Source organism: Piliocolobus tephrosceles, chromosome 7, assembly GCF_002776525.5.
Source record: "Piliocolobus tephrosceles isolate RC106 chromosome 7, ASM277652v3, whole genome shotgun sequence".
Classification (NCBI taxonomy): domain Eukaryota; kingdom Metazoa; phylum Chordata; class Mammalia; order Primates; family Cercopithecidae; genus Piliocolobus; species Piliocolobus tephrosceles.
In genome coordinates this window covers 10,677,408-10,697,992 of record NC_045440.1, presented here as the reverse complement: position 1 = coordinate 10,697,992, position 20,585 = coordinate 10,677,408, and the positions used below count along the sequence as shown (strand labels likewise).

Below are 20,585 nucleotides of genomic sequence, written 5' to 3'. Positions count from 1 at the left end.
CCCCCCCGGCTTCCGTACCTGCTTCCCCCTTCAGGCTTCCGTACCTACTCCCCTACCCTCAGGCTTCCGTACCTGCTCCCCCCTCAGTCTTTCGTACCTGCTGTCCCCTCCGGCTTCCGTACCTGCTCCCCGCCTCAGGCTTCTGAACCTGCTCCCCCCTCAGGATTCCGTACCTGCTGTCCCCTCCGGCTTCCCGTCTGCTCTGTTCTCACAGGCACATGGGTCCCCCACCTCCGTCTCTCCTGCACCCAGGGAACAGAACCAGCGGCAGTGACCAGCTCGTGACTCCAACAGAACCTTGCATGTGATGAGTCACCTGGCTGGGTCCTCACGGTGCTGCCGCCCACTTTACAGATGAGCCACCTGAGCATTAGCAGAGTGAGCTCTGAGGCAGCAGTCCAGCAGGACTGACCTCGGTGGCCGTCCCCTTCGAGACCGAGGCCTGCTGTGCACTGGGGCCCCGGCCACCAGGGATGGGCGTATTCGGCATCCACCACCTCCTCGGCCCACTTCCCTCTCCAGACGCACACCAAGCATGACTCTCTCCCAACCTGCAAGGAGCCGAGACTGCAGCTGCCCCCATGTCCGGGCAGCTCTTGCAGCCCTCCTGCAGCCACCGCAGTACCGCATCTCCTCGTCCCCACGTGCGCTGGCCTTCCCACCACTGCACCTGCTCTTCCCTGCTGGAGCCGACCTCCACACCCCAACCTCACCACACACCAACACTCCTGCAGGGCCTGGCTGGCACGGCGCCTCTTGCTCTGCTGGGATTCTCTAAACCCCCCTGTTCCATGAGGTAGGTTCCTTGGTTCCCTCCCTCCCTTCCCTAAACCCGCGTTCCATGAGGTTCCTTCTTTCCTTCCTTCCTTCCTTTCTCCTTCCTTCCTTCCTTCCTCCCCTCCCTCCTTCCTTCTTTCCCCCGTTCCATGAGGTTCTTTCTTTCCTTCCTTCCTTTCTCCTCTTCCTTCCTTCCTTCCTTTCCTTCCTCCCCTCCCTCCTTCCTTCTTTCCCCCGTTCCATGAGGTCCCTCCCTCCCTCCCTTTCCTTCCTTCCTTCCTTCCTCCCTCCCTCCCTCATTCATTCATTCACTTGGGAAGTGCTCCTGAGCACGCTGTCCTTCCTTGAAGTTGGGGAAAGAGGTGCCAACTCCTGTTCCGGAGGAAGGGCTCTACCGCATCTGAGTAGAGAATGTCAAAGCCACATGTGTCAATGAACACAGCCCCACTTCTGCAGGACAGCGATGACTCCTGTCCAGCTGTGCACAGAGTCCCACACACGGGGCCAGAATGAAAGTCGGCCCCAACAGAGGCATCAGGCACCCAACCAGACCAACACCACACTGCAAGAAGGAAAAGGAGCCTCTTTCCAACGGAAACAAATCCGAACTGGCACCTTCAGCTCTGGGACTCCAAGGGAGAGGCAGGTATCACAGGCAAGTTGCAGGGTACGGCTGGGAGATGCACACACCACACAGGGACACATCCAGACACGCATGTACACACACACCACACGCAAACACTTGTACGCAGGCACACGACACACAGCCGCACACACATACACAGGCACACATGCATGAACATATACACAGATGAACACCCACACATGTACACACATGCCACAGACACATGTACACAGGCACACCATACATAGGCACACACACGTACACACAGGCACACATAACGCAGATATGCATGTACACACACCACACACAGACACATGTACACACACACCGGCACGCACACACCTACATGAACATTGACACACATGTACACACACCACACATGCACAGACACAGACACCACACAGGCAATACATATGTACATAGGTACACATACACACATGTACATACACAAGACATGCATGTACATACACACCACATGCAAAACACATACACACCACACAGGCACACATACACACTACAGACATACACACCACACACAGGCACACACACTACACACATACACACCACACACAGGCATAGATAGGCATGCACACACATACACACACCACTCAGGCACATACACATGCACACATGTACACATATACACACGCACACCACGAAGGCACACACGCGTGCAAAGATATACACCACACACACCTGCACAGATGCACACACACAGGAATGCACACAGACATGCATGCACACAAACACCAGACACGTGTGCACACACAAAGGCATACACAGACACGTGCACACACAGGAACAACGGTACACATACATGCATGCACAATGACAATATGCACACACAAACTCACAGACCCACGCCTATACGCAGACACCTCTCCCAACTACCAGAGCTGCAGGAACTCTGGCACCAGGCCAGCACTGTGGACAGCGCCAAAGATTCCTGGTGTGTGAAGTTGGGGCAATCCACTCCGAGGTGCAGGAGAAACCAGAAGACGACAGAGAGGTGGCCAATCGGAAGTGTGACCGCTCACAGCAAGGCGCTGGCAGCTCCAACTTCATCTGAGGAGTCTCAGGAAGACAAAGGCTGCCCACCTGCTCCAGACTCCTTGGCCCTAGAGGACACACCTGCAAGGGCGAGTGAAGCTGTCCTGTGCATGCAGCAGTCACAGCAAGAATGAATTCTTATTAAAAAGCAACCAAGCATCCTGCGCTCCAGCACACGTTCCCCAGGCTGACAGCAGGCTGGGTGCCACGCAGGAGGCCTCTGGGATGGGGCTCTGTGGCCTTCCCTACAGAAGGCCTAGCCAGGCCAGCAAGGCCGTGCCAGCAGCATGGTGCCCTCGGAGCTCTCTCCTTGATGCGGGTGGCTGGCACCACTGAACCACCTTGATGGGAAACTGCAGGACAAGGAGTCAAAGGACTGGCCTCAGGGTGCAGTGAGTCGAATGCAGGGGGCGCTGCGGGGCAGGGACTCTGCTTAAATCCACTGGCACATCCCCCCACCACACACACAGCAGCAGGTGGTGAGGACAGGCCTGGTGCAGGGAGAGAGGGAGTGGCATGACTGCCTGGCACTCCTCTGCCTGCTCAGGGCTAGGCCCTGGGATGGGGCCCTCACCCCAGCATCTGAGGATCGCCTCTGCCCAGCAAACCCCACGAAAGCTTTGGCTCCTCCGGAAATGTCCCTGAAGCACACACGGAGTCAGGGAGAGGACCAGAGCCAAACCCCTCACAATGACCAACCACCAGGGAGGAGGCTCCTTGAGCCGGACAACAAGACTCCGCCCAGGGAGCAGGGACACAGTCAGCGTCTCGAGAAGGAAGCAAGGAGCAAGGTCCCGCATGGCTCTGCTCACCAACACAAGATGCCCTGACAGGCACTGGAAGCCGTCCAGGGAGGAGGAGGCAGCAAGGCTCAACCCGGCCAACAGCAGATGCAGTCACTCCTGCCAGGAGTCACCAGGGCAGCTCCTAAGGTCCTCACCCACTGCAGCAGGCTCCTTCCTCGAGGAGCACGCAGCCCCTGGGGGATCTGTGACACTGGGGGCCTCCCCAGTCCACTGCAACCCCACGCCAGGCTCCCCTGACCGCTGGCTACCCTGCATGCCAGAAACAGCCCGACCTGAGCTAGCACTTAATTACATGCCAGATATTCACCCAATCTCCCTGGGTAGAATGGAGGCCACAGTGCCCTTCCCCTTCCTGGGATCCTCTTCAGTTAGGAGAGCGGTTCATGGTCGGAGCTGCACAGCACCTCTCAGGCTTGCAAAGTAGGCCCAAGAAACATCCTCTAGTGCTCTACTTAAACCAGCCTAACAGAGCCCATTTGACCAATTTGTACTCAAGTGGAGCTGCTGCAAAGGCAACACATTCTTCCCATTAATCCTGCGGAGTTTTGCTACACATTGTTACAGGGAAATTGTCTCATTAACAGGTTACATTGCCTAGCAAAACAATCTACCTCCAGGAAAAAAAAAAAAAAAAGCTTAGAATCACTGTTTAGCCTGACTGCCAACCTTTCCACCTCACGTTTCTTGGTCTGTGCCAGAGCCAAGCAGGGGAAAGTATGGGCCCCTGGATGTGTCCTCTGTGAGCAAGCACTGCCCTAACCCCAAGCACAGCCTCAAAGCACAGCAGAGCTTCACTTAGCTCGGGGAGGGAAGGATACCGTGCCTGATTCGCTGCTGCAGCCAGGGCCTGAGGGGCTCTGCCACACTCAGCAGACGCTCGGCCAACACCCTGCGGTGAATAAACGACGCCAAATCAGAGTTCTGTGTGGGGTCCGCTCCAGGAAGGCACACCTGCGCCTCGTGGCACCTGCCTCCTCTCCCACCATCAACAATGGTGCCCAACCCCCATCTGCAACCACCCCACGACCCCGAGCCGGACCACAGGAAAAGAGACATTCCTGCAAGCGGATGTCTCCATCCCCTCCTCCAGAGGCACACTCGGCGCAAGCACACCCCAGTTCCCTGCTCCATCAGATCACAAATGCTGGGAAGTTTTATTCCAGCTAAATCCTCCCTTCAGTGCCTCTCAGAGCCTAAGTGCCACTCAGCTGATGGGCTATTCAGACGATCGCGAGGAAGACACACAGAAAACTAGTATTTTCTCTCCCAGCTACATTTTATACTTTTGGGATTTATTAACCCATCCTTCCAACCACAATGTCCTTAAACAACCTAAATTTACTTGACCATTCTGTCACATATCCAATAGTTTGAAAAAAAAGGCCGTTTCGAGGGAAGCTGATTAGTGAATGACTACAACAATTAACTTCCATTCACTTTAATTTAGTGAGTGGAGAAAGGTTTTTTTAGTTGATTAGGTACATTACAGATGCTATAGAGTTGCAAACATTTGAAAGAATGTAAGAGAAGAATGTGCTATGGTTTAAAACGAGAAGAAAACCCGCAGTAGCAAGAAGCCCCCCACTACGAAGGCAGGGACAGCTTTGCAGGCAGTTCACCCTCAGGTCTGCTCCTAAGAACCTCGACACTGAATTCACAGCCTGCCAGCCCTGCTTCCAGGAGATGGTCATGAACAAGGTAGTTCTGGTGCTGATTAACATATGTGAATGTCCATTTTAGAGCCTAACATCTGACTGCTTAAAAACTGTTAGGTCATTTTTAACCTGTGAGCTGATCAGGTGACAACTTCCTGGCCCTGAAGGACAGGGGGAAGCCCAAGTGTAGTGTTTCCCTAAAAACCGTATTTTCCATATTTGAGACCATATTTTCCTCCACATTCTGCCTCGAGAAATTTTTTTTAAGCAATTTTTTCGTAACTACAGTTTGCCACTATCTTTTCATTTCAAAGGGACAAATATCAGTTTTAAACACAGAGAAGGAAAAAAATTCAGCGTCTGAATTAATCCAAGTAACACGAGCTTCAGGTCAAAAACCGGCACTCTTTGCATTATAATGATGATTACAGGGTGAGGATAATGAGCTGGGGTTTGCAGGAGGAAGGAGCACGCTTTATTTTCTAACACTTCCGTTCTAAGGCATGGCCAGATTAACCAATTCCATTATTCTGCTCCTGTCTTTGGCACTGCCTAATACTATCACAGAATTTAATAAGCACTAGGATGCGCCCCACAACTTAGGTCCACTGAAGGTAAACGCCACGACCTACTTCTCTCAGATGAGGACACAGTAGCTCAGGGAGGTTCTGCTGTACTTTTTGGTGAGGCTGCCGGAGCTGGCTGCAGCTCCACGCCGGAGCCATGGGCTAGGACCCCTCTCAAGAGCTGAGCGGCCCCTATTCACTCACCGACAGGGGTTCTGCTAAGAACACGAACCCCTGGCTGGGCTCGCCGCCGCCCAAGTCCCCAGACACCAGGTGGGGCCTGGCAGGGCCGGCCCGACCAGCAGCCATGCAAGCAACAACACGGGCGAGGGGTGGGCCGCGGTCCGGGGTCGAGGTCTGGGGTAAGAGCGGGGGATGGGTAGGGAGTGGGGTGGAGGTGGAGAGTTGGTCCGGGTTTGGGGTGGGGCCTGCAGAGGGGCCGGGGTCGGGGTCCCGAGTCAATACTGCGGTCTAAGCCTAGAGCCGGGTCTGGGGTCCGGGCAGAAAGCCTCCGCGCCGCCCCCACCTACCGTGCTTCCTGTGCGCCGCCATGCGGGACCCGGCCGCGGACCTCAGTCCACCGCTCTCAGGTCCGACCTAAGCGCCCTGCCTTCCGGGTTCCGCCCTCCTGGGCCCGCCCACAACAGCAGAAATGCCCAATCCGAATACGGGACCCTGCCACGGGCTGTCAGTCAACTACAACACGGCCGTGGATTGGCTGATATCGAGTCTGTGGGCGTGTCGCGAAGCTCCAGACCCGCCTCTGGGAGCCTCGCTGCGGAGCGTGCGCGGAGGGAGGGCTGCGGGGGCGCCGGCGCGGGCTCTCGGGAGCCTGAGGACGCTGTAGGGGCGCTGGCTGCGCCTGCTCTACGCGGTGGCGGAACTCTGGGGGCGAACGCTAGGAAGGACGCTGTGGAGAAGAGGGGAGCGGAGGGCCCCAGAGGAGACGCGCCCACCCCAGCCCCACGCGTGCACCTGCGGATCCGCAGTCCCCGCTTCGCCCCTAGGCGACTGACGGACACGGGAGTGGCCAGGGCAGTGCCCCCGGCCCCAAGGCACCTGCAGGATACTGGGAGTGGCTAGGGCGGTGTCGCCGGTCTCCAGGCACCTGCGAGACACGGGGAGTGGCCAGGGCTGTGACCCCAGCCCCCAGGCACCTGGAGGATACAGGGAGTGGCCAGGGCGGTGACCTCCAGCCCCCAGGCACTTGCTGGACACAAGGAGTGGTCAGGGCGGTGTCCCTGGCCCCCAGACACCTGCTGGACGCAGGAGTGGCCAGGGCGGTGACCCCAACCCCCAAGCACTTGCTGGGCATAGGGAGTGACCAGGGCAGTGCCCCCGGCCCCCAGGCACCTGCAGGATACAAGGAATGGCCAGGGCGGTGTCCCCGGACCTCAGGCACCTGCAGGATGCAGAGAATGGCCAGGGCGATGCCCCCGGCCCCCAGACACTTGCTGGACACAGGAGTGGCCAGGGCGGTGACCCCAACCCCCAGGCACCTGCTGGACACAGGGCATGGCCAGGGTGGTGTCCCCGACCCCCAGGCACCTGCAGAACACAGGGAGTGGTTAGAACGGTGCCCCCGGCCCCCAGGCACCTGCGGACATGGGGAGTGGCCAGGGCAGTGACCTGGTCCCCAGGCACCTGTGGGACACGGGGAGTGGCCAGGGCAGTGGCCCCCACATCACCCCGGCTTGCCCGACCCCTTCTTGGCTCCTTGTCCAGCTTTGAGGGCCTCTGCCCTCCTGCTCCACCCCCTCAGGACCCTCTTCCTTGAATTCATTTCTTCCAAAACATTTCCCAAGTGTGTGCCAGGTGCTGTTCCTCATGTGGGCTGTCTCAGGAGAGGAACCCACGGAGATGAGTGTTTTGGAGGAAAATGAAGCTGGTAGGGCCTAACTGGAGAGTGATGGGCATGGGCTTGAGGTAGGTGAGGGAGCAAGACCAGGAGTACCCAGGGAAAGAGAGCCCACAGGAGGGAAATGATGTCCCAGGAGAAGGGTTGCCCTGTTTGAGTTTGGGGACCAGAAGCAAGGCCAGGATAAGGGGAGCTCAGAACAGGAGGAAAGGAGACCCAGGCCCGGGCAGGGTCTGCAGGGAGCCTGATAACTTGGCATGTTCCAAGAAGCAAGGTGGAAAGCTGTTACACGATATAGAGCAAAGGGGTGAAATGATCTGATGCACTTTCTTTCTTTTTGGGGTAGACAGTGTCTCACTCTGGCCCAGGCTGGAGTGCAGTGGTGACATCACAGCTCACTACAGCCTCCAGCTCCTGGCCTCCAGCAATCCTCCCACTTCAGCCTCCCAATGTGCTGGGATTACATGCCTGAGCCACTGTGTGGGGCCTGATGTACACTTTAAAGAAGTCATTTAGCCTTGTGGTAGGAATAGAGTTACATGGAAGGAAGCGTGGAGATTTCGTCTGCTGCAATAAGAGATGCTGACAGCTCACATCCAAATGGTGGCACTGGAGGTGCTGGGTCGGGGGGGCTAGTTAGATTGTGGATGTGTTTTAAGGTAAAGCCAAAGAGATTTTCCGATTGATCGAATTGATCTGTGACAGAAAAGGAGAAATGTAGAATGGCTGTAAGTTTTTCATTTGGAAACTGGAAGGCTGGAGTTGTACTGAGGAGGTGGAGAGCTTTCTGGGGGATCTTCATTTGGTGGTAGTGTGCAGTTTTAGACAGGTCAAGTTTGAGGTGCTCATAAGATGAGTAAACATATGAGATCATGAAAGGAGCAGGCATGAACTTTAGAAAGTGGTTCAAGGAATAAGCCCCGAGGGGCTCTGGCCTTTGAGAGGTGGGGTGATGAGGGGGCCCCAGCTGGGGCACATGAAGGGTGGCCAGGGAGAAAAGGAAGGTCCTGAAGCCAAGTCAAAGAACGAACCATTTGTCTCCAGTGATGTGGATGAAGCAAGAGGAGGATGGTTGCATTTGTCAAGGGCAGGGGCCATCAGTGATCTTGGTTACAGGAATTTTGTTGAAGTGGTAGAAGCAGAAACTTGATGGAAATTCACAGAATTTCAAGGAAAAGTTAGACATTGTACACCATTCTCTGGTGGGATCATGCAAATAGGGCAATAGCTGGAGGGTTTCTGAAGACAGAACACACACACACACACACACACACACAGAGAGAGAGAGAGCGCGCAAGAGCGAGAGAGAATGAGAGAATTTGACCAGATCAAGTTGCCATTGAAAATGGGTGATGCAGGAGGGGAAATAATCACTGTAATGAGGCTGCATCTTGAACTTGTTCTCCACTTCATCATTCTCACCAGCACTCAAGCCCACTGTGGACTCCCCCATAACAAAATCCTCCCAGGAAATCTGTATTTTTCTCCAGCCCTGTTTCTTCAATCTCTCCCACACCCAAACTGGCTGAAATCGTTGACCACAAAGCCAGTCTCCACTTTGAAGTCTTCCATGGACTCTGTGACCCCGTCCATCTTTTCTCTCCACCACTCCACTGCACCTGCTCCTGTCAAAGTCCCTAAGGCATCCATGTCCCCAGCCCCAACACACAGTTCTCAGTAAGCATGTAACATGCTAAGGCCTCCCAGAAGTGTCATCCAATTGCTGGGCCAAACTTGGGAGTCACTGGTGACTCTCCTCTTCCTCTCTTCCTGAATAACCCATCCAGAAAAATCACATCAAGTGCATTCTACTTGCAACGTGTCTTACTTCCACTGCTGAGTTTGTGTCTTCATCATTTGTCACTAGGATTTCTCCAGCCTTTTTTAGGTTGATCTCCACAATCCCAGGATTTCTCCGAGCATTTTTAAATTGATCTCCCCAATTCCACTCTAGCTCCTCACTCCCACCCTACTGCCATCTCTTCTTATAGCAGCCAAAATGGTCATTTTAAAATCTCACTGCCATTTAAAAACCACTGAATGTGGACCATCGCAGCAACAGGATAGGGAAGAAAAACCGCACAATCACATCGATAGATGCAGACAAAGCATTTGACAAAATCCAACACCCATTCATGATTTAAAACCCAAACACCTTCAGCCAACTATGATTAGAGGGTAACTTCTTCAGTTTGATAAGGGACACCTACAAAAACCCTAGAGCTCACAGCATACTAAACAGTGAGAAACTAGAAGCTTTTCCCCCTAAGATCAGGAAGAAGGCAAGGCTCCCCCTCTCACCACTTCTTCTCATTGTCACACTAGAAGTCCTGGCCAATGCAATGAGACAAGAAAAGGAAACAAGGTATACAGATTGGGAAGGGAGAAATAAAATTTTGTCTGCAAATGACATGATCGTCTATGAAGAAAATCTCTGCCCTGCTCAAAATCCTACATCATAATTCATTGTATAGAGGATACAAATCAAAGCCCTTAAAATGTCCTGAAAGACCCTTGAGTTTTTCTCTAGTCACGATCATGTTGTCCTTCTTTTCTCCCTCAGTTTCAATTATTCTGACTGTTCAGTTAAAAGGAAAATGTGGCCAGGCATGGTGGCTGTTCAGTTCAAGGAAAATGTGGCCAGGCATGGTGGCTCATGCCTGTCATCCTAGCACTTTGGGAGGCGGAGGCAGGAGGATCACTTGAGCCCAGGAGTTGGAGACCAGTCTGGGCAACATAACAAGCCCCTGTGTCTACTAAAAATACTAAAAGTTAGCCAGGCATGGTGGTGCACACCTGCAGTCTCAGCTACTCAGAAGGCTGAGGTGGGAGAATCATCTGAGTCGGGGAAGTTGAGGCTGCAGTGAGCCATAACAGCACCACTGTATTCCAGCCTGGACAACAGAAGTGAGACCCTGTCTTGGGAGAAAAAAAAAAAGGCCAGGCACAGTGGTGACTCACGCCTGTACTTTGGGAGGCCAAGGTGGGTGGATCACGAGGTCAAGAGATCGAGACAATCCTGGCCAACCTGGTGAAACCCCATCTCTACTAAAAATACAAAAAAACAAAAAACAAAAAAAACAAAAAAAATTTGCTGGGCGTGGTGGTGCACATCTGTAATCCAGCTACTCAGGAGGTTGAGGCAGGAGAATCGCTTGAACCAGGGAGTGGAGGTTTCAGTGAGCTGAGATCGTGCCACTGCACTCCAGCCTGGTGACAGAGTGAGACTCCGTCTGAAAAAACAAACAAACAAACAAACACCAAGTCCTTCTATCTCCCCAGGTCTTCAGGCCTGCACTTACCTCCCTAAATCCTGTTCCCAGGGCCATGGCAGAGGCTACCTCTGATGCCACCCTCACTGTGCTCTCAGGTTCCGGTGCACTTCCCTGCTGGTTGGCCTCTGGACTTTCTTTGAAGCTTTGGGAGGTGCTCAGCTGGGGGAGTGGGGTGTGTGGGTGAGGAGCAGCCCTCAGTCACTGGTACCTAAAAGCTGGAAAGCTGTCCAGCCTTCCTATGCTGACGTGCACTCCAAGCTGCTCCTCTTAGAGCACCCCCAGCAAGACGGGGCCCCAGTGCCCACAGGAGCAGCCTGGTGTCACCGCAGCCTCCAGGACGTCCCCTCCTGCCCTGCCTCTCTCTCCCTACTTCCTCTCTCTCGTTTCCTGGGATCGATCTCCAAAATGAACTACCTGCACCCAAATCCGCATCTCAAAACCTGCTTGTGGGAGAACCCAGGGGAAGATTTAATAACGACATCCTCAAAAAGTTCTTTCCTGATGTCACAAACCACATTCGTTGCCGTTTTCACATTCACCAATAACACTCCATATGTTTCCTTCAGAGAAGTAATTATAACTTGTAATTGTTCCTTGGGTAACTTCTGGGTGGACCCCTTTCTAGACGGAAGGCTTCGTGGGGCCAGCGACCGTGGCTTTCTGTACTGCTCACATACTAAGAACACAGGAGAGGCTGTCAGTACATTTGTGTGATTCTCTTGTTGCTGTTGCATGAAAGAATAGATTCTTTAAAAAAAATGTGAAGGGATGGGGACGAAATGCCAGGGAGGAAAGCAAAGGGAAAGTAAATTGTGAAATGAAAATAAATTGACCTGGAATCTCTCCCCGGTTGAGGTTTGGGCTCTGAATCTAGTGGAGACCACTGATAGATTTGGGAAACATTTAGGAGAAATGGACAGCGGCTGTACTTCTTTCTTCCATTCACCCTCATCGTTTAGCACTCTGCCTTGAAAATAAACTTCAACTGATGAATATTTGGGTGATCAACTATATGGGAAATTCTTACAGAGCCTGGTTTAAAGATCTTGGAATTTCTGGAAAAGATGGGTTTGTCCGTTCCAAACATTTTGGATGACCTGATTTCATTCTAACTCCCGTCTGTCTTTCTATGCGGTTTGTTTTCGCATATTTTATCTCATTTAAATGCCATAGCCACACAGGTGGAAAGCAGAAATCCATTTCTGCATTTATGTTAAACTGGGACTGTGATACTTGCCCAGGGTCGGTGACAGCCCGGGGACCCCCATGCCAGCGCGTCTCGCTCCCGCGTTCCGCTCCTGGAAGGGCAAACTCGGGACCCTGGCGAGGGTCCGTCCACACGTGGCCAGGGCGGCTGATCTTCCCGGCTGCTGTGGTTGTCAACACCACTTCTCCGCGTCGATTTTCCCTTTTCCTCGGCTCTATCGTCCATACACCGCTCACAGCAAACCCAGGCGGCGGGCTCCCTCCAAGGGCTCTCCCTGCGTCTGGACCCAGATTCTCGGGGCGCCCCCGGTGGGTCCCCGTGAAGCCGCCGCCGCACACCCACCTCAGCGGAGCCCGCCTGTGGAAACCGGGGGAGGTTCCGCCTCCAGCACCCACGCGGCAGCCGCACCTCGCAGTGAGACCCTCGCAAGCGCCCGCGCCTCCCTCGCCCCGCGTCCCCTCTGCCCCGCGAGCCCCCCGGGAGCCGAGCCGACTCGAACCTGAGCGCGAGTCCCTTGCACAAACACGCCGGCGCGTCCCTAACCGCGGTCCAGAAAGGCTGACCCTGCCCGGGGGCGACGGGTGTGACCGAGTCCCCCGCTAACTTTCGGGCGCGGTGAGCGTCGCCTGCGCGCGCCGCGGTGGAGGCCGCTGCTTTCCCGCCGGGAGCCCCGCGCCGTCCCCGGGTGACCCGCGCGCCCCGCGCAACAGTTGGGGCCGGGCTGTCCGCGCGCTCCCCGAGCCGGGCCCTTCCCCAGATGCAGCCGCGCGCCGGCCGCCCCCCAGTGCGCCGGTGCCTCCCCGGGCGCCGAGTGCGCAGGCGCCGGCCGTGAGGACCGACCGTGCGCCGGGCTCGAGCGCTGTCTGAGCGCGCGGCGGCGGCGGCGGCGGCGAACGGACAGACGGACCGCGGACGGACGGACGGACCCCGACCCGCGAGCCGCGGGAGCCGCCGGCCTGAGGAGGGGCCGCTTCGCCATGTCGCCCCGCACCTGCTGAGCTCGGAGCGTCCGAGGATGTCCGCGCTGTGGAAGGTACGAGCCACCGGGGGCCGCAGGGAGCTGGGCGCGAGGACCCGGGCGCGGGGCTGCGAGAGCCGTCGAGGCGGGGAGGGGGCGGCGTGTCGGAACCGCGGGGACGCAGCGAGGGCGTCAGGGTTGGGGGCGGGGACGATCGGGGGTCGTGCTGCCCGCCAGGGCCGGAGCGCCGGCGACCCCAGGGACAGCCTGTGTTCGGGGGTCGCGCGTTGCGCTCCTCGCCGAGCTCCGCGCATCTCTGGCCGCGCTCGGGGGTGCCGGGACCCTGGGCTCCGGGGGTGCGGGAGCCCACGGGGCCGCGGAGGTGTGAAATTCTCCGTTCGTGGAGGGGGCACAGCCTAGGGGGCGCCGGCAGGCCAGGGGCTACGCGCCTACCTCCGGTGGGACAGCTGCGAGCGAGTGGGGGCGGCGGGCAGCGAACTGCATCCCCCTCCCCCCAAGCCCGGGTGGAAACGCCGACGGGGACCGTGAATGAATGGTGTCGGGCTGGGCTGCGCGCGCGGGGGCTCGCGGGGGCGGGGGCGGCCAGGAGGGGCCCCTTGTGCCGGGCGGCCGCGGCTGCGGAGACCAGGCTGGGTGGAGGGTGCGCGCAGCGAGGGGGTGGCCGCCGCCCGGCTCTCCAAGTGCGAGCGAGGAGCACGGGGGCTTTTTTAGGGGTGGTTGCTAAGCGAGGCGCTACCCAGCGCAGGGTTTTGTAACTAAGCCTCCCCCGGCAGCGGCTGTTGCTGTTCTCCGGCTCCTTCGCTAACGATTGCAGGAGAAATAACGAGGATGTAATTATTACAGCCCTGCGCGGAGGGCTGGGAGGCGGCGGGCGCGGGCTCCTCTGCCTGCGCGCCCAGGTGGGGCTGGGCTGGGCTGGGCTGGACTGGACACCTCTCCCCGCCCGGCCCTCCCTCCGCGCGCGGCGTGTGCGGTGCCGGAGGCTTCGGAGCAGGCTGGACTTGGGAACCCGGGGAGGGGCCTCGAGGAAAGATAGTTGTGCGAGGTGGGCGCCGGCGAGAAGGCGGAGCCCCGGGACAGCGGAGGTTCTCAGGTGGAGAGCGGGTGCGGGGGCGAGGGCGCGCGGCGGGTCTGCGATGCGTGTCGGAAACTCGCGGCCCCCGGTCCCGGCCTTGCGCGCTTGGAGCCCGGGTCCTTCGCGCCCCTGCGCGACGCCGCCGCCGCCGCTGGTGAATGGCGATCCCGGCCACGGCTTGGAATTGGGAATTCGTGACTTACCGGCGGTGCCGGTTTTGTATCGATTAAAGATAAAGCGATCAGCAGTGAATTTATCCTTCGTGTGGATGAACTCGGCCAGCCCGGGCTGTGGGGGGTTTGGGAGCTGGAAATATCCTCCAAAGCGCCGCCGCTTCTCCCATCATCCCGGACTCGAGACTGGAGGCAGCTCCGGTGACGCGAAGGCGAGGACCCCCGGCGGGGTGGGGCCGGGGGCGCCCCTGACAGAGACCCGGTCCCAGCGCCTGGCGGAGCCCGGCGATCCGCGCTGTCAGGAGGACTCTTATCAACAGCCGGTGATTTAATTGTGTTTGCAGTTGGGAGATAACCCAGTACCTCGGCGTAGCCCGAGGAAGTCCAGGAGGCTCTCCAAGGACCCCTCCCCCAGGTCGCGAAGCTGCGCTAAACCCCGGTCCCAGCGCACCTTGAAAAGCACATTTTGGCCTGAGGTGAACGCACCTTACACCATTTTCATTTTACTTCCTTTTCTCTGAGAAAGGTAATAGATAACCAAGGCCAAAAAATGGCGAAATGATGAAAAAATGGTAATTCTTGGCAGGTCAAGTTGTTACTCTGGGTTTAAAAAAATGTCATTAGTCAGGATTTTCCAGTAGCCAAATTGTCTTGTGCCGGCAGCTGGGTGACTCACAGATTTGGCTCCAATAGTAATTGTAGAGTGTGCGTACCATTTCCTTCTGGACGGTGTGACTTTTTCATTGCTTGGAAGAGAACACATTAGAATATTTTATCCCCTACATCTGGCAGCATGGGGAGCAGGCTGTAGGCAATATTCTGTCCAAGCACAATCTGGGCGGGGAGTCCGCCGAGGGACGGGTGACACAGAGCCAGCCCTGTCCTGGGTTCTGTCTCGGGTCACCTGAGGCATCTTCACCGCAGCAGCTCAGGGGCGTGGGACCTGCTCTCAGTGATGACCTGGGGCGCGTCCTGCCTCTGTGCGCCATTCCTGCCCCTTCACTGTCACTCCTTGGTGATCGCCCCTGTTCTTGGGTAAAAGTGGAGAGGTACTGAACGGCTTCCCCTGTTGATCTACCACGTCAAATCCGTGTGTTGTATTTTCAGGTTAAAGGGTAAACGTTGTAAGCAAAATGAGTACTATGTCAAATAATTCAAAGGAATGAAGTAATTAAAAGTCAGGTTTTCTCAACACAGAGATGTTTTCTCAGATAAGCATTCTAGGTCAGCTTTTCATAGTATTCAATGTGTATTTGTTATCCTTCGAAAGAACTTTGCACTTACGATAGTCCAAAGTGGTACAGCTTGAGACAGAAATAAACATGTTTTTATTTAGCAACTTTTTGTATGCCTTTTGTTACTTGTGATTTAAATGGGTTAGTTCAATTTTTATTTTTATAGGATTTAGATCACATTACATTATTTCTCCCCAGTGACATGCACGCCCTTCTGTGGCAATCTATTGCTTCTCTTATTTTTGTCTACTTATTTCAGTTTTGAAATTGGTAGAAATTCCAAATTAAATATAAAAGCAAAAATAGGCTTCATGGAATTTAAATTACATTGGATTCTGTGTACCCGGAACTCAACTAATTCTGAAACTAAAGTGCTGTAATATCTTTTTAAGGGTGAGAGGATTTTGTTTTGTTTTGTTTTGAAGACATTATCTTCCATAATGTTAACATTGAAGGAATGCTATAAATTTTTTATTATATAACCGTATTTGAGGAAAAGCTTCATGATTCCTCAGTTATCCAAAGAATTGAATGATGTATACTTTGATTGTAGATTTTAAAATGAAGTTAATTAAATATTCTATTTATTGACCCTCAGGACAGATGCTCCATGGTCATTCATTGGATACAATAAAAATAACTATGATTCATCATTTTGGCCAGATGGGAGTCATATTTAGAGCATTGCCAGCATGTTGGTTATAAAAGAATTATAGGCTGCCATACAGGAAGTTAGTGGGCACCCTTTCTATGCAGTTGAAAATTATTCTTAATCAACCGTAGTTTTACCAAGTAGTTTTCATCATACGAGGCTTCCTAGTACCACCAACTTCTTAAATATGTTTTGTTGTTTCCTAGGTACCTGTGTGTACAAAAACTGAGCATGGTGATTTCATGTGTGTTCATGACAAAAGACTTTAATTTCTAGGGAAGCTAAGCAGATGGGCTTTGGCGTTGACCAGGCATGGCGTCGTAGGGTGTGCAAACTCCAGTTTAAATCCTGCATCTGCTGGTAGCCACCTTTCCCCTCCAGGGCTTAATAGCAGTAACAAATTAATCTCCTCAGCAAAGGCAGTAGAAGCTCATCTGTAAACCTCTGTTTTTCTTTTTTCATGTCATTCTTCTGCGCACTGACTTCATCTGCCTATGAAAATCTTCTCCCAATCCTCAGGTCATGGGCCTTGACCTGCAGTCCCTTAACTTCAGCTCCAGGAGAGGTGACTGGCTGTTCTGGCATCCCCGTGACGGGTGTCCGCTGCAGCTGCTCTAAGGCATGCACCTCTCCTGATTTGCTGGCAGTGTCTTCATGTGGGACGTTAGTTGCCTTAGTTCTGGAACTGTCCTGTCTGTATGTATTGGTGGGCCTTCAGGAGTTGAGCTTTCTAGACCCGTTGCTGCAGACTCTGGTGTATTCGCAGTTCAGCGTAGGCCTGCCTTTCCAGGCAGCAGCAAGCTCCCCTTGGAGAATACCTGCCCCCTCATGGGGTTGGCTTAGTGGACCCCTCTTCCCGTGAGAGGTGGCTCCTGACTGGTCGGAGCCCTAGCTCCCTCTCAAGAGCACCTGGATCAGTGAAGAGTGGGAACTTTCTAGGAAGGGAAAGCTTTAGGAAAAACGGCGGGAATCAGTGCACAGCCTTGTGGGGATGGCCTGTCTGGAAACAACACCTTCATCATCTGTCTGTGGAGGAGAAGGGCGGCCGTTATGCAGAGAGCTTGGTCCTGAGGACGCTGTTGGAAGCTGTGAACTAAGTTATCCCTGAACCATCATTACCCCGTGATTTTCAGTTACATAAACCAGGATATTCTTGCTTTGAATTGACTTTCCTGTCCCTGACAAGCAAGTGGGATATTTGGGTTTTTAGTTTCTCCAAACATTTCCATGTTAAAGCTCTTGTTGCAGGGAAAGGCTTGTTCATCTTCAGGTACTGTTTCTTATATGCTACATTGTGTGTATCGGCAGGAAAAGAAGAAAAAAAATTAAATAAACCATTTTAAACAATGAATAAACATTTGGAACCAGCCCATCTGTAAACTTGTGTTAAAAATTTTCAAAGTAACCTGCGAATCTGACCGATCATTGTCTTTAAAATGTTTCACACTCTGCACAAAAGAAGAAAAATGGAAATGATCCCCGAGGGTCCACAGAGTATGTATTTTAAGTTAGGCTGTATTAAAAAATATCCTCCTGTGTGTAATGAATGTTTGTCCTGTGATTTTTGCACAGCATTGCAAGTGGCTTTCTAGAGACAGGGTATCTCTCTTGTCATCCAGGCGGGAGTTCTGTGGCATGATTATAGCTAACTGCAGTCTTGACCTCCTGGGCACAAGTGATCCTCCCACCTCAGCCTCTCTAGTAGTTGGTGTATGCCACCACACCCAACGAATTTTCACTTTTTTTTGTAGAGAAGGAGGTCTTGCAGTGTTGCCCAGGCTGGTCTTGGATTCCTGGCCTTAAGGAATCCGCCTGCCCTGACCTCCTCAAGTGCTGGGATTAAAGGAGTGAGTCACTTTTCCTGGCTATATTTGGCCGTTTATTTGACCTTGCCATATTTTAGTTTTCTCATCACTAAGAGTGGGGCTAATGCAATATTAACTTGATAGGGTTTAGGAGGATTAAATGAACTGATGACTGTAAAGTGGTAAGAATAGTGCACGTAGTAAATGCTGGATTAGTCTTGACTAGTTTTATTATGAAAAAATATAATTGAGGCCTACTTTGAGCCAATCCACAATGGAAGTTAGCAAGACACTCTTTGATTTCTCCCAAAACTCTTTTACTTACTATTTCTGGTCTTCTTTTACTTTTTTGTATATCTCTTGCCACTTTCCAAAAAGTTTTTGACCCAACTTAACCACAAAAGGACAAGGGCAAAAAAGTTAATTAGAAAATAGAAATAGAAAATTAGAGGAAACAAATGTGATAACCATGAGGATGAATGTAATTCTTCGGGCATCACATTTGACACTGAGCTTCCAGGGAGTCAAGTCAACAAAAACCCAAAACCACAAAGCCATGTTTGACCTCACTTGATCGTGCTGTCAGGGTGGACATTGCATACTCATTTTTTGTGAAGATGAATTTTCTCTGGCACCAACTTGTAAGAGATGTTCTGAGGTTAGATCTTATATTCAGGGGCTGGGGTTGTATAACACGTAACAGTTACAAATACAGAAGTTTTGTTTTCTTTTTTTTTTTGAGACGGAGTCTTGCTCTATCGCCCAGGCTGGAGTGCAGTGGCCAGATCTCAGCTCACTGCAAGCTCCGCCTCCCGGGTTTACGCCATTCTCCTGTCTCACCCTCCCGAGTAGCTGGGACTACAGGTGCCCGCCACCTCGCCCGTCTGGTTTTTGTATTTTTTTTTTTAGTAGAGACGGGGTTTACCATGTTTGCCAGGATTGTCTCGATCTCCTGACCTCATGATCCGCCCGTCTCGGCCTCCCAAAGTGCTGGGATTACAGGCTTGAGCCACCATGCCCGGCCACAGAAGTGTTTTTTAATGATTGTGTCTTGATTTGGTTTCTTTGAAATAAACCAGAAAAACTCACATGCACAGCCTACACTCAGCACTGATGATCTCTTCTTGGTATTTATTTACTTATTTATTTAGAGATGGTCTCACTCCTGTCTATCAGGTTGGAGTGGCATAATCACAGCTCACTGCAGCCTCGACCTCCTGGGCTCAAGCGATCCTCCCACTTCAGGCTCCCAAGTAGCTGGGACTACAGGCATGTGCCACCACACCCAGCTAATTTTTTGTATTTTTAGTAGAGATGGTGTTTCACCATGTTGCCCAGGCTAGACTCTGACTCCTGTGCTCTAGCCATCGGCCTACCTCAGCCTCCCAAAATGTTGCAATTATGAGCGTGAGCCACTGTGCCAGGCCTTTTGCTGGTATTTGCATGTGATTTCCGTGGCCAGGTCTTCATGTCTGCATCACTCACTAAGCTACTGTGGTTTAGGGCTGAAGACACGTGGATTCACGTTGTGTGTCCTGCAGACAACAGCAATTTCTCAAGTTTCGTGTGCCTTCACATTTCATCTGAGTCTTTGCATGTAGATGCCCAGAAACCTGTTTTAGCTGAAGGTAAGTGTTCTGGTGGCTGTGGCAGTCTGTGGATGGAGCCATCATAATGGTTCTCTCAGACCCATCGCCACTTCCCTCTTCTCTCTCTTGTCTTGCACTTTGGGAAGAAGTGCTCGTTCGCTCAGCAAGCTTAGAGGCAGCATCTCCTCTCCACACATCCTCCCTGACCCACGAGATTGGGTTGGGCAGGTTTCTCTGTGCCCTGACTGTTAGGGTGACACCTCTCACCACCTTGTAATTCCCACTTTCCTTGTCTTTGATGTTTTGGAATAGCCACTCTGTGAGAAGGGTCTTGATCACCCTTGAACCCTGGCCCCTGGTCTCATCTAATGATCTGAATGGGTGAAGGTGCAGAAGAGGGGCTGACGCCTCCTCGAGGTACAGATTCCCCAGCCTGACCTGCGTCCCTGTCTCTTCTCCGGCCACATCGCCCTCCCGGGGTGCTGGCTGTCTGCTCCCCACAGTCACTCTCTGTTCCCTGCCTGGGCTGTGCCCCAGCAAGACTCTGGCTTCACCCACACTTGGCAGTGCTTTTCATTCCGCCTTTTCCTCATGTCTTTTCTCTCAAACCTAGTTGGAATGCTGCTTCCCTGGCCCCATTGCCTGAGTGAGGTCATGCTCCCAGCCTCCAAATTCCTCGCTGGGGTTGGGTCCCAGCCTCCACCTCCCCCAGTCTGTCCACATGCTGTCCTCAGTGCAGCAGAGATGGCAGGAAGGTGTGGCCCAGGCCATCTCTACACCTGCTGCAGGGCTTTAGGCCATGTCACTGGATAAACAGTTGCATGACCTCGTAAATACACACAGTTGACGCCTCGTTACACCATCCCTTCTCCACATTTCAGCCGCTGCTTCCAAGTTGTGGGTTTCCGTTGTGTAACATTCTTCGTAATATTTTGACATTCTGAACAAACTTCCAAACATCTGTTTTCTGACTATCTGTACTATATATAATTTAGAAATTTGCATAAACAATTGAGAGTTGTAGTTTCAACCTTTTGTTGTGGCCATTTTAGAATGTAACACTACTGGGTCTGAAACAAAATGTTCTAGGTTGTCCCTATAATTAGATTCAAAGTTTTATTTTTGTTGGTGAAACTTGAATTCTGTAGTTCTTTAAAGCAACCAAACAGTATTTCTCAGTCTTCAATGTTTCCTGCCACTTGCTTCTCTAATGATATTTTCTTAAGAGTCACAGCACTCAATTTAAAAAAAACTCTTC

General features: G+C 53.1%; 3 protein-coding genes across 3 annotated transcripts in view; 2 read left to right on the top strand and 1 right to left on the bottom strand.

The window, feature by feature from the left end:
- ERICH1 (glutamate rich 1) overlaps nucleotides 1-6,108 on the bottom strand; it is a 70,894-nt gene extending 64,786 nt beyond the window's left edge. The window contains exon 1 of the mRNA XM_026453917.1: nucleotides 6,010-6,108. Within this exon, the coding sequence (XP_026309702.1) occupies nucleotides 6,010-6,031 (22 nt within the window). The 5' untranslated portion in view covers nucleotides 6,032-6,108. The remainder of the gene's footprint in view (nucleotides 1-6,009) is intronic.
- A 6,550-nt stretch (nucleotides 6,109-12,658) lies between these two features.
- Nucleotides 12,659-20,585, top strand: part of DLGAP2 (DLG associated protein 2) — an 885,559-nt gene continuing 877,632 nt past the window's right edge. The window contains exon 1 of the mRNA XM_026453900.2: nucleotides 12,659-12,852. Coding sequence (XP_026309685.1) covers nucleotides 12,835-12,852 — 18 coding nt within the window. The 5' untranslated portion in view covers nucleotides 12,659-12,834. The remainder of the gene's footprint in view (nucleotides 12,853-20,585) is intronic.
- LOC111547371 lies at nucleotides 13,579-15,381 on the top strand. The gene has a single exon (XM_023219092.2). It carries the CDS (start codon nucleotides 13,935-13,937, stop codon nucleotides 14,376-14,378), a length of 444 nt encoding a protein of 147 aa, XP_023074860.2. The 5' UTR covers nucleotides 13,579-13,934; the 3' UTR covers nucleotides 14,379-15,381.